This window comes from Salmo trutta, chromosome 6 (assembly GCF_901001165.1).
Source record: "Salmo trutta chromosome 6, fSalTru1.1, whole genome shotgun sequence".
NCBI classification, from domain to species: domain Eukaryota; kingdom Metazoa; phylum Chordata; class Actinopteri; order Salmoniformes; family Salmonidae; genus Salmo; species Salmo trutta.
In genome coordinates this window covers 16,262,932-16,276,362 of record NC_042962.1, presented here as the reverse complement: position 1 = coordinate 16,276,362, position 13,431 = coordinate 16,262,932, and the positions used below count along the sequence as shown (strand labels likewise).

The 13,431-nt window shown below is 44.8% G+C and overlaps 1 protein-coding gene across 1 annotated transcript in view; it reads right to left on the bottom strand.

The window, feature by feature from the left end:
* The window catches only part of LOC115195273 (histone-lysine N-methyltransferase 2C), a 225,697-nt gene that overhangs the window by 140,304 nt on the left and 71,962 nt on the right, over positions 1-13,431 (bottom strand). The window contains exons 7-10 of the mRNA XM_029755045.1: positions 13,009-13,171; positions 11,643-11,814; positions 7,768-7,882; positions 4,581-4,771 (exon numbers count right to left, since the gene is read on the bottom strand). Of these exons, the coding sequence (XP_029610905.1) occupies positions 4,581-4,771; positions 7,768-7,882; positions 11,643-11,814; positions 13,009-13,171 (641 nt within the window). The remainder of the gene's footprint in view (positions 1-4,580; positions 4,772-7,767; positions 7,883-11,642; positions 11,815-13,008; positions 13,172-13,431) is intronic.

Sequence of the window (13,431 nt, the reverse complement as noted above, 5' to 3'; positions counted from 1 at the left end):
CATGTCTGCCTGGGGCCTCCAAATTACTAAGTCTGCCTTTCCCAGCGATTCCTGAGCTCCGGCTACTGCAAAAGACGGACCGGTGTGAGTTTTATTAGAGTTTCAGCGGGGAAACTGGCAAGAAGGAGCTAGTTTGCAGAGTCAGTGATACGTGTAAGCGCTAAGCAAATGCACCATGCAGTTAAATAACAGCAATACTTTTGACTATGTTTGGGGAACTTTTGGATTACTACTAGAGAATTGGCTGTGAGCCCCACTCAGCAATGTGAGTATGCTCAGAAATACTTATGAGGGGCCTCAGAGGATGGCCATTTCAGCCCTCTCCGGGAGCTGAGTTGTGTTCGAATACTCATACTAACCGCACTAACCATACTATTTGTGATGTAAATTGAGTAGCATGATTATTGGTCATAGTATGGATATAGTTAGTATGCCAAAAGTTCCCGGATATCATACTAAATTCGCCAAAATATGAAGTATAGACGCAGAGGACACTATTTCCGTAATTTAGGGCCCATAATGCAATTCAGGAAATGAACATGGCTTCACATCGTTTCCAGATTTCAAGAAAATGGAGGAAAATATGCAGTCGAAGTACAACGAGAGTACAAAGATAATGTTGAGCAATGAAATAAAGTAATGACTTAAAATATGTTACCCAACACGTCCTATTGGCTGACAATTTGTTAACCATGCTGTCCTTACGAACTACATAGCGTATCATTACAGCAGTATGTACCGATATGTTGTTAGCTAGCTACCTAACGTTAGTTGGCTACTTACATCAAACTTGCCAGTATATTAACCATAGGCTAACTAACTAACTACCCAACGTTTATTGACTTGATTATTCCTGTCATTCTTATCTGGTATAGTCATTGTGTGTTCTCAATGGACATTCGGGTGCTTTCGTAAATTCTCTCTGGCTATCTACTACAATTTCAGAGGACTCTCCTCTGAGTGTAGCAGAGCGCAGAATAATGAATTTACGAGCATTCAACACCCGTTGAATATGGCCGGTGTCAGTAAACGTCGGCAAAAAAGTGTAATTAAATTGTTGCCAGCAGCACAGTTAGTCACCAACGCTCTGGATAACATGAAAACTGCCTAACCAGCTCTAATAGGGAGAGTAAAATGGTCACAGTGGTCTCATTTGTGTCTGTAAGTAGCTAGCAAGCTAGCCAATGTTAGCTCGGGTGCTTGACTGCCGTTGTAAGGTCAGAACGCTCAAATCAACCCTACTCCTCGGCCCAAGCGTCCAGTGTGCGCTTCAAGAGCGAAACGCTCTGAATGTACAAACGGGCAATCTGACAATGCTCTGAATTTACAAGCGCACTCTGGCACTCCAGATTGAACTTAAGAACACACCCGAAGTCGTAAAATGTCTAACTAGTAATTTGTTATGCTAACTATCTAACAAGAGGTTGCATAGCAAAAGCATCAACTTCCGGTAGACACACAAAGAGCTAGTACGCTCAACTGAAAGCATACACACCTGTTGTCCCAGGTCTAAATCAGTCCCTGATTAGAGAAGAACAATGAAAAAATAAAGTGGAACTGGCTTCGAGGTCCAGACTTGAGTTTGAAGGGTCTAGGGGCTGATTTGGGTTTGCAGCTCCTATTTACTTCCCTGGATGCCAGGAAGAGTCCTCTACGGTGAACGATATGGCTGACCCTCAGGCAACTTGCTGGACCTTGGTTAAACCAATCCATTCGCCATAGTGGTCTTTACTTTCCCGACCCCTCATCACAAAGGCATCACTATGCCGCCAACTGCATGAGCTCTGGATTGCCGTAAAGACCTCCCAGTGGTCGCCGGGGGCAACAATCGCTCTGTTGGGGAAAAACCTTAGCTCTCGGCAGAGCGGCCAAATCCAGCTCAGTGATTGGTTAATAATAGTAGTTGGTATAGAGGCTCACGTAGCCAGTAAACTAACGATTAATTGTTTTAAGTGACTGGGATTGGCTGGAGCGCTGGGCCAGTTGCTGAACTGGAGATGACCTTTGGTATTGACCATTTGTAAGCTGTGAAACCAACTAAACTAACCTACTGGGCTACAACTCTGTAATGCTAAATTTTCCAATCTGTAAAGCTTGTAAACCAATTCAGTTATAATCCATCTGAGATATTAGCTAACTCTTTGGCGGTGTGACAGTCTCCAGCTGTAAACCACATTATAATCCAATTCATTATATGACGCCGACAACGGGGTGTCAAATCCACATCGTTAGTCAATAAATAGCTCAATCACACGTAACGAGACAGATGTTACACTGAAAGAGGCCCCATGTGGCAGATACAGTACACACCACTGACTAGGGATGGGCATTTCAAATCATTTCACTATTCAAATAATATCATGACATGTTTTCGGACATCCGGATAGTCGAAATACATGTACATAAAAACGAAGGCTTAAACTTGGGAACTGGCATGCTGCCCAGCATGTGCGACTTGGTTGTGGCTTGCTTGCAACTCAATGGCCAACAACGGCAACAAACGTGAGAAACCTGTGTAGACTATGGTATGTCTTTTTATGGGGCGCACGTCATAACTAGTTTAACTGAATTAAGAATTCCAAATGTCATGGTATGTCCTTGTGTGTAGCAATGTCACAAAGACAACTACATTTAGACAAAGCCTTTTCATTGTTAATATAGGCCTATGATTTATTTTTCTTTGAAAATGAATACTCTTGCAAATATTTCAATATTAACGTGTGTTTGGATTTTCAAATAACCGTGCCCATCCCTACCACAGACTGATACATATAAGCCTGGTCCCAGATTTGTGCTGCTGTCAAAACATGACAATGACCACAGCACTAACAGATTTGGGAACAGGCTAGTCACATACTAAATAAATATTGTAGCTCTACTGTGCATCAGCTCATTGTCTTGCACGGCATCCATCAGCAGTGTGGGGGATCATAACATAATCAACAATATAAACTGGGTGGTTCAAGCCCTGAATGCTGATTGGCTGACAGCCGTGGTAAATCAGACCGTATACCACATGTATTTTTATTGCTCTAATTATGTTGGTAACCAGTTTATAATAGCAATAAGGCACCTTGGGGGTTTGTGGTATATGGCCAATATACCACGGCTAAGTGCTGTATCCAGGCACTCTGCGTTGCGCATAAGAACAGCCCTTTGCAGTGGTGTATTGGTCATATACCACACCCCTTCGTGCCTTATTGCTTAAGTAAGCACGGCGACAGAATGAGGCACAGCATCCATCAGCAGTGTGGGGGACCGTAACATGCAGTGTATTCGGGAAGTATTCAGACCCCTGACTTTTTGAAAATTGTTATGTTACAGCTTTATTCTAAAATTGATAATTGTTTTTTTTCCTCAATCTACACACAATGCCCCATAATGCAAAAATAGTTTTTTTTGCAAGTATTCAGTATTCAGACCCTTTACTCAGTACTTTGTTGAAGCACCTTTTGCAGCGATTACAGCCTTGAGTCTTGAGTAAGCTTGGCACACTTGTATTTGGAGAGTTTCCCCCATTCTTCTCTGCAGATCCTCTCAAGCTCTGTCAGGTTGGACGGGAAGCGTCGCTGCACAGCTATTTTCAGGTTTCTCCAGAGATGTTCGATCAGGTTCAAGTCCTGGCTCTGGCTGGGCCACTCAAGGACATTGAGATTTGTCTCGAAGCCTCTCCTGCTTTGTCTTGGTTGTGTGCTTAGGGTCATTGTCCTGTTGGAAGGTGAACCTTCACCCCAGTCTGAGGTCCTGAGCGCTCTGGAGCAGGTTTTCATCAAGGATCACTCTGTACTTTGATCCGTTCATCTTTCCGTCGATCCTGACTAAACTCCCAGTCCCTGCCGCTGAAAAATATCCCCACAGCAAGATGATGCCACGACCATGCATCACTATGTGGATGGTGCCAGGTTTCCTCCAGACATGACGCTTGGCATTCAGGCCAAAGAGTTCAATTTTGGTTTCATCAGACCAGAGAATCTTGTGTCTCATGGTCAGAGTCCTTTAGCAGGCTGTCGTGCCTTTACTGAGGAGTAGCTTCCGTCTGGCCACTCTACCATAATGGCCTGATTGGTGGAGTGCTGCAGAGATGGTTGTCATTCTGGAAGGTTCTCCCATCTCCACAAAGGAACTCTGGAGCTCTGTCAGAGTGACCATCAGGTTCTTGGTCACTTCCCTGACCAACGCCACTCTCCCCCAATAGCGCAGTTTGGTCGCTCTAGGAAGCTCTAGGAAGAGTCTTGGTGGTTCCAAACTTCTTCCATTTAAGAATGATGGAGGCCACTGTGTGCTTGGGGACCTTCACTGCTGCAGAAATGTTTTGGTATCCTTCTCCAGATCTGTTCCTTGACACAATCCTGTCTCGGAGCTCTACGGACAATTCCTTCGACCTCATGGATTGTTTTTTTTTTTTAAATAAATTTTCAAAGATTTCTAAAAACCTCTTTTCGCTTTGTAATTATGGGGTAATTTCGTCAATTTTGGAATAACGCTGTAACGTAACAAAATGTGGAAAAAGTAAAGGGGTCTGAATACTTTCCAAATTTACTGTAAATCGACAGTAACCACGGCGACAGAATGAGGCATACCTCTTGCATGTGTGGCAGGTAAGGAGGAGGTCCTTAGGGGCATCCCCGCGGCCCTGGCCCCTCACACACAGTGGGCATGGCAGGGCGGGGGCGGACTCCTCCGGTTGCCCATGGCAACCCTCGCACAGTGTGATGTTGTGGGCCCACCGGCCCGCCTGCCTGACCCCACACAGAGAACACACTCGACAGTTCTGGAGAGAGAGGGTAGGACAGAGACATGACACGTTAGTTACACTCTATATATGCATTCATTGTATTCCAGAACAATTCAATATTTAGATTTCCATGGTCAACAACCAAAAGTTTAGATTGACAAAACTACAACATTTCAATAACACCCAGTGGCTACAGAATGCTTAGCTACATGGCAGCAGATTGACCATGCATACCATAGAAAGTAGTGTGTTTATTTCTGCCAACCTCTTTCAAACTTTTGCCAACTGACCTCACTTTGTTATGAAGCATGAAACTGTTCTATTAGAGTGTTGGTTGAAAATGTCCCAACAGAGGATTAAACTGGTTGCCATTTACAATTTGTAATGTCAGTCATTAAAACTGATTTAAAAAACATCTTTATGACAGCCATTTCAAACACGTGATCACTGTATTGGATTACGCAATGATAATAATGAACATACATTTCCAACCTCCTTTGCAATGAGCCTATGGACCAGCCAGCTGGAAATTACATTACACCTTCAAAAGTACCACTTCAGGCTCATTGAGTAGCGTTCGAAAGGATCAGCGGTATTCCGAGCTTTCAGGGGTGAGGAGGAACAAGCTCATTCTAAAGCTTCTCTGCACAACCCCCAAACCTACCACACACACACCCTCCCCTTCTAAAGTCCACTGGCCTATTAGTGACAAACCACCCCTATGGCTTGGCTCCAGTGGCCAGCTCATGTCCAACAGCGGGGGGGAGAGAGTTGGTGAATACTATCGCTGTTGGTCAGGCTCTGCCTGTGGGCCAGGGAAAGAAAGGAAGGAGGTAGAGATAGTTGCTTAATGTCTATCTTGGAGAAAATGTGTGCCTGACTGGGATTCGGGAGGAGATGGGGATAAGATGGGGGAGAGGAGGTGTGTGTGCGTGTGTGTGTGTGCGTGTGTATGTGTGCGTGTGCGCTAGCAGGCCTCGGATAGCTAAATTTGTCTTGGCAGTACACTGTGCTGTAACCGTGAGACAGACAGGGATTAATAACAGACAGAGAGGCAGAGAGAAAGAGAGAGACGGAGAGACAGAGACAAAGAGGTAGAGCTGATGGCCAGCTGATGATCAGAGGAATGGGATTAGAGAGGTATCTCTATCCATCCTCTGCCATTCTCTTCATCCCTCCATTGATTCACCCTTCCTTTCCACTCCCAGTCAATCCCTCCGTTTTGCAACACTCTTACTCATCCCTCCGTCCCCCAACCTTCACCCCTCAATTTATCCTCACCTCGTCATGTCACTCCTCCATCCCCTATCACCGTCTCTCTCTTCTCACCCCTGTGCGTATGGGTGCTGGCAGGGTGAAGGGGCGGATGTGAAATGGATTAGCTCAGATTATGTCTCAATCTCCTGCCTCCATAGACTGTGAGACTTGTAAATTTACCCCAGTGCGGATGTCAATGAGAATGGTGGGTTTCAATTGGCAGTATCTCGATAAGGGTCCAAATGACCATGGATGTCTATGGACCTAAGGCAATACCTTTACAGTGAAATGAGGCAGCATTCTTCCAATCAAAAGGGAAAATCCACTCAAAAACAATATTTTTGTATTTTTTCATTAGTCCACAGCTGATACAGTCCCAAAATGTTTTGCATCATCATGATGTGGCCGGTGACACTTTGCTTCTTGAAAGTCCAATAACTTGAAACCGTGACTGCTGACATGAAAAGCATTTTGGGACTGTATCAACAGTGGACTAATAAAAATATATAGAAATGCCAAGAGTGTGCAAAGCTGTCATCAAGGCAAAGGGTGGCTACTTTGATGAATCTCAAATATCAAATATATTTTCATTTGTTTAACACTTTTTTTGGTTACTAAATGATTCCATGTGTTATTTCATAGTTTTGATGTCTTCACTATTATTCTACAATGTAGAAAATAGTAAAAATAAAGAAATACCCTGGAATGAGTAGGTGTGTCCAAACTTTTGACTGGTAATGTATATATTTTTTTGACAATTGTTTTTCTTGAGTGGATTTTCCCTTTAAAATGGTGCAACATGATGAATCTCTGTTCCAATAAAATGTGGAAACAAAACAGCAGCATTGCAGGTCTTAGGAAGAGATTTTAGACTTCTCCCCTTTCTACCACACAGTAACTAAGTAAAATGGGTGAATGAAAACAAACATTTTGGTTTGAAAGATAAAAGATTAAACAAAGAAATCCTCACAAGTCCCGAGTCTTCCAGAATGCAATAAGAAATACTGTTCCCCTTTACAGTAAGGTAAAAAGATTGGGGGCCATCTCAGCTTATGGCCCTCTACTCTTATGTATCTACAGTATTTTCCTCCCTCCATTTTAGCAACCACACTAAGCCCAGAATCTCCCTTTTATGACTTAATACAGAGCTCAATAGTGGAGATGAAAGCTTGGGTGCTTGCGTGCCCCCACTGCAACCCACAGCAAAGCCGGGGGAAACAAACTTTACTGCCCATGTTTGAGGTTTGCATCTCCCCCCCACCTCCTGCGGCAAAAAAAAAACACTACAAAAAGGCACTAAAAGCCCCAAAAGCTATTTTCAACTGCTGGATAAAAACAGCTGGGAGACTCTTAGGGGACAGTGGAGGGATGGAGAGAGACGGAAAAAGAGAGAGAGAGAGAGAGAGAGAGAGAGAGAGAGAGAGAGAGAGAGAGAGAGAGAGCGAGAGAGAGAGAGAGGGAGGTGAAAGAATGAGAGGAATGGGGGTACGGTAAAAGACAGAAGACTCTTAGGAGGCAATTGAGAGACGGAGGGAGAGGGGGAAAATAACAAGAGTGAGAGACAGAGAGGGAAGAACAGAAAAGAGAAAGAGGCCGGGGGAAGGGTGGAACAGTGCAGGGAGACTTGCTTCAAAAAGAGAAGAGCTTCACTCACGTTCCTTCAGAGCATTTCCCCTGTGGGGTAAATTGACAGCACTTTATACCTCATGCATACTCTCCTGTCTCGGCCCGACGGTATTCCCTGTGTTGTATAAAGTGTTTGGAGTGTTTCTTACCTTGCACCGCCAGCCGTTGGTGGGGATGGATTTCATGGTAGGCTGGAGACAAAAGGTGTGATAGCCTTTATCGCACATGTCACAGACCAGCATCTTGCTGTCCTCCCCCGGGTTCCTGCAACACACACACAGGAGATAGAAATATTACACACACACACACACACACACACACACACACACACACAATAATATGCGACACACACAAAATTACAAACACCCAATGTAACACACACACAACCTAGACTAGAGAGAAAAACGGCATGGGAGTACTGTAGTATGGACAGTACCAGGGTTTATGTTTCCCAACCGCAAAGACAGACACCGTAACCATTTTCAACTGTCACTTTGGTTTTTATCTGTGTGGTTCAGGAGAGGGATCAGTGAGTCTGGTCCTCCAGGGTCTCAGTGTCTATAGGTTCTTTATCGCTGACTGATTCAGAGTTTAGGAATAAGACGAACTACATTCATTTATCAATAAAGTACAAGGAAGAAAAGAAAGCCAGCCAGACAGTTGAGAACTCAAATTTGGTTTGACAATGGGGGGTAAAAAACCCTCACTGATTATGTTCAATGCAATACATTTTACAACACACAAATGATCTCACACACCACGTTGTGAACATGACGTCTTTTTCCATTACCTGGGACACATAAGTTGTTATAGGAACGAGAAAAGAACACGTTTCCTTCATGGAATCCAATTCACTAAACTTCAAGATTCTAAATTAGTCCAGCCAATCAAACACACCATTAAACGGCACTCGCCATCGAGAACCGTCCCTCCGTGGCAGATTTTGGATGCATGAATGTTGTTCAAAGAATAAATCAGGAGACCTAAATGTAAGATTTATGGTGTGTGTGTGTGTGTGTGTGTGTGTGTGTGTGTGTGTGTGTGTGTGGTGGGGGGTTATGGTATTAGTGAAGAGGCTAGAGCCCAGAGATCTATCAAATCCCAGTAGCCTGTATTTCAGATGACAAGAATCCAACCTGAATGAGAACGTCATCTGATATTTACAGCTGTGCAGTGGAGTGACGCACACACACACACACGTCCCTATATCACTCTGAGTGCTGCTGCTGCCTAACCAACACCCCCTGGCCCCCATCCCTCTCCCCCACCAATTCCCCAGCTCCCCATCTGTTATTAAAACTGCACTATATTTTCACTAAGCTTTTCCAACTCTCTCCCTTGTAAGCTTATCTCAGCTCAACACCATGGTGCAGGCTTTACAGTAGGCCTCTTATCCCTATATACAGGCTTTACAGTAGGCCTCTTATCCCTATATACAGGCTTTACGGTAGGCCTCTTATCCCTGTATACAGGCTTTACGGTAGGCCTCTTATCCCTGTATACAGGCTTTACGGTAGGCCTCTTATCCCTATATACAGGCTTTACGGTAGGCCTCTTATCCCTATATACAGGCTTTACGGTAGGCCTCTTATCCCTGTACACAGGCTTTACAGGAGGCCTCTTATCCCTGTACACAGGCTTTACAGGAGGCCTCTTATCCCTGTACACAGGCTTTACAGGAGGCCTCTTATCCCTGTATACAGGCTTTACAGGAGGCCTCTTATCCCTGTATACAGGCTTTACAGGAGGCCTCTTACCCCTGTATACAGGCTTTACAGGAGGCCTCTTATCCCTGTATACAGGCTTTACAGGAGGCCTCTTATCCCTGTATACAGGCTTTACAGGAGGCCTCTTATCCCTATATACAGGCTTTACAGTAGGCCTCTTATCCCTATATACAGGCTTTACAGTAGGCCTCTTATCCCTGTATACAGGCTTTACAGGAGGCCTCTTATCCCTATATACAGGCTTTACAGTAGGCCTCTTCTCCCAGTAGTACATATAGGCAGCAGGCATTCAATGCCCACAATCTTAAATGCGATCTCCCTCAAAAATGTTATATTTAACCTTAATTTAACTAGGCAAGTCAGTTAAGAATAAATTCTTATTTACAACGACGGCCTACCCCGGTCAAACCCGGACGACGCTGGGCCAATTGTGCACTGCCCAAAGGGACTCCCAATAACGGCCGGTTGTGATACAGCCTGGAACCGAACCAGGGTCTGTAGTGACGCCTCTATCACTGAGATACAGTGCCTTAGACCGCTGTGCCACTCGGGAGCCCAACATAAAGAGCTTCTGTTACATTCTGCCCATGATTGGAGTGCAATCTCTATTGCACTCCACACTGCCCTTTCCCACCTGGACAAAAGGAACACCTATGTGAGAATGCTTTTCATTGACTACAGCTCAGCGTTCAACACCATAGTGCCCTCAAAGCTCATCAATAAGCTAAGGACCCTGGGACTAAACACCTCCCACTTCCTGACGGGCCGCCCCCAGGTGGTAAGGGTTGGTAACAACACATCCGCCACGTTGATCCTCAACACAGGGGTCCCTCAGGGGTGCGTGCTCAGTCCCCTCCTGTACTCCCTGTTCTCTCATGACTGCACGGCCAAGCAAGACTCCAACACCATCATTAAGTTTGCCGATGAGTGGTAGGCCTGATCACCGACAACAACTAGACAGCCTATAGGGAGGAGGTCAGAGACCTGGCCGTGTGGTGCCAGGACAGCAACCTCTCCCTCCCTCTCACTTCCCTGAAATCAACACTTCACTCCCCAGAGGCTAGCGTGCTAATCATTATGCTACCAAAAACACAGTCTTAGTAGGGGAGCTCACTTCCCTGAAATCAACACTTTCAGAGTTAAGCAAACTCTACAAAAATATTTAAAAAGCTGTCCTTCAAAAGAGACACACCAGTAGTTCATGCTCTTTTGGTTTTCAATTACTTCATTTGCTGGCTTCAACTCTCCACTCCTGGAGCACTTTGACTCATCATCTCTCAGATTTAGTCATCCCCGTCTTTCATCTATTCTTTACTACACTCCCCCAAAATGTGACTCCTCACAGGCATATACCACTACACACACAGAGAGCACCCCCAAACCATACACACTACAGAGACCACACGCACATCCCCCCACAACACACACCCACCGCAACACCCCTCCCCCCCCCCCCCCCCACACACACACACACACACACACAGAGCCCCCCCAAACCATACACACTACAGAGACCACACGCACATCCCCCCACAACAACAACAACACACAGAGCCCCCCAAACCATACACACTACAGAGACCACACACACATCCCCCCACAACAACACACACCCACCGCAACACCCCCCCCCCCCCCACACACACACACCCTTCCACAAAGAAAAACACTTTGCATTAAAGCAGACTGCCCTGTGAAGGAATTGACTTTGCTTGGCTGGTTGTATGTGTAGGGAGCTTGGGGCTGATCAAACACAGTATGCACACAAATCTCACCAGCTCTCTTATCTTTTAATGCTCCATGCTCCTGCAAAATACGCTTGTTATTAATTCCACATGCAAAAAAATAAGACTCTTTTCCCTTTTATCTTCCTATAAACCCTTCAGAAAACAGAAAACTCCAACAAGATCGAAACTGACTCCTCAACACCATCTCCCAAATGGCTCAATTCTCTTTTTCGGTTTCTTTGAAGAACAGAAAAAACAGCGGGCTGTCTATATTCAGCTGGGTGCAGGACCAGACATGTTTTCCTATTAGTTCATAGCTATCCCTGATAGAAATCACATAAGTCAGTGGAGTTTTTCCACTCGGGATGAGGATGAATGGTGAGTGGACTATGGCTCAGGGGAGTGACAGAGTTAGGAATGGGGTCCATTATGTGTCAACTCAGTCAACTTAGGTAATTGTCTAAATAACAACTTTGCCATTGTCAGGAAACTATGTGACAACACCACATAATGGCTACTAGCGCACACAGCTAACTAGCACAAATGGCTACTAGGGCACACAGCCATTACCTGCAGGTCAGACAGACTTTGCACTCGGGGCACTGCCACCCGGCCCTCTTCAGGGGGGTGACACTCACGTCCAGACACGCCCCGTGGTAGTGCTGCCCACACGAGCTGCAGAAGAGCAGGTCCTGCAGATCCCCAGCACTGCCACACAACAAGCACTTCACCTCCTCTTTAGCTGTAGGTAAGGAGGAAAATCATATTAACCCAATGAGTCCCACCGTAACCCCTTTTAACATTGTGTGTTTGAGCTACAGATTTCTGGGTTGTACCATTGGATTCGTCAATTTCTTCTGCATCCGTCTGTGTGATTAACGTGGGCTGAGCTAGAGGTGTTTGTGAGACATGGGCAGATCCCGAAGGGGCCCTGGTCTTTTTACAAAAACGTCTGTAGAGTCCGAATGATTTGAGTTACAAACTATTAAAAGCCACTCTCACGAACACACACGTTACATGTTTTACTGTATGACGCTCACAGGCTACACGAGACAGTCGAAGGTAAGGGGTTCTTCTACATAGAAGATCATAAGAAATCCCAGGACGTAGTGTCTATAATACTGTAATAAGATCACATAGTTTGTCACAAATGCCAAGCCTAGTTGGATATTAATTTCCCAGTGAGTAAAAAAAAATCTGCACTTACAGCATTCAATGACATTTACTTTTATCAGGTTTTTGCTTTGGAGGAGTAATTTATTTATTGACATTTGTCAATAACACTCATGAATGCAATTGTTTATGTCAAATTGTGTTCTACTTGTAGCCCTGGTTGTCCTGATAGGAAAATGGTAAAACACTTCATTGTGAGGCTAAATATAAGGGCTGGACATGCAGATAAATAACATCTCATTTTTGCTGGGATCTCGGGACTGATAGAGTTTAAGGGACAGTTCATGGAGGGGACATAATATTGAAGGGACAACATACTCCAAAAGGAACATTTCACTGAACACATGGCCTGGGACGCAACTTTATGGACCATTACGTTAACATAAATGGTGCACATTTTTTCAAGAATCATCATGTGTAAAGACATTTTATTCAATGAGAAAGTAACATCACTTTGAATTTCACATACTAGCCAAAACATAAAAAAGGGTGATTTGGCAAGACGGAGTGAATTTCATGAAACCTATGCGACACTGATTCTGCAGCATGTCCTGGCTGCTTGTGACCAAGGGAAATATCAGATGTGAAATCAGTTAGAATTGGTTCTTCACTAAGAATCAGAATAGATAAGAGTTGGCATAAATATTATGTCACTTAATGTAAGCCTTGTGTTGTTTCTAGTGTTGGCCTTTTGTCTACTAGACATCTATAGTGAAATCTAGTTATCCTCATTCTCCCAGTGGGACACAGGGTCTATACTCACATCTTTGTGAGGCCAGCTGGAGGTGGTCTGGGCAGAGGAGAGTGTGTCGGCGCAGGTCCTGGAAAGTTCCAGCGGCAGCGGCGCAGGGGAAATGGTAGGAGCGGCAGCAGCCTTCCTCACAGCACTTGATAGATGCTCCAAGGCGCTTACAGTATGCACAGCACTGCAAAACACAGACAGAGACAGAAACAGAGTCCGAGAGAGAGAGGGCGAGCGAGCGAGTGAGAATGAGAGAGAGAAAACGAGAGGGAGATTAAGAAAGCTAGTTCCGATTCTTAGATGTTCCTGGTTTTCACTCAATAATACCTACAGGGGGAAAAAAGTGTTATTTTCTAGATGAAACCTTCTGAACATTGCAGATAGAAATAGAACAGAGCCTGACACGATTCCCTGTCAACCTGACAGACAATCATATCTGTTCCA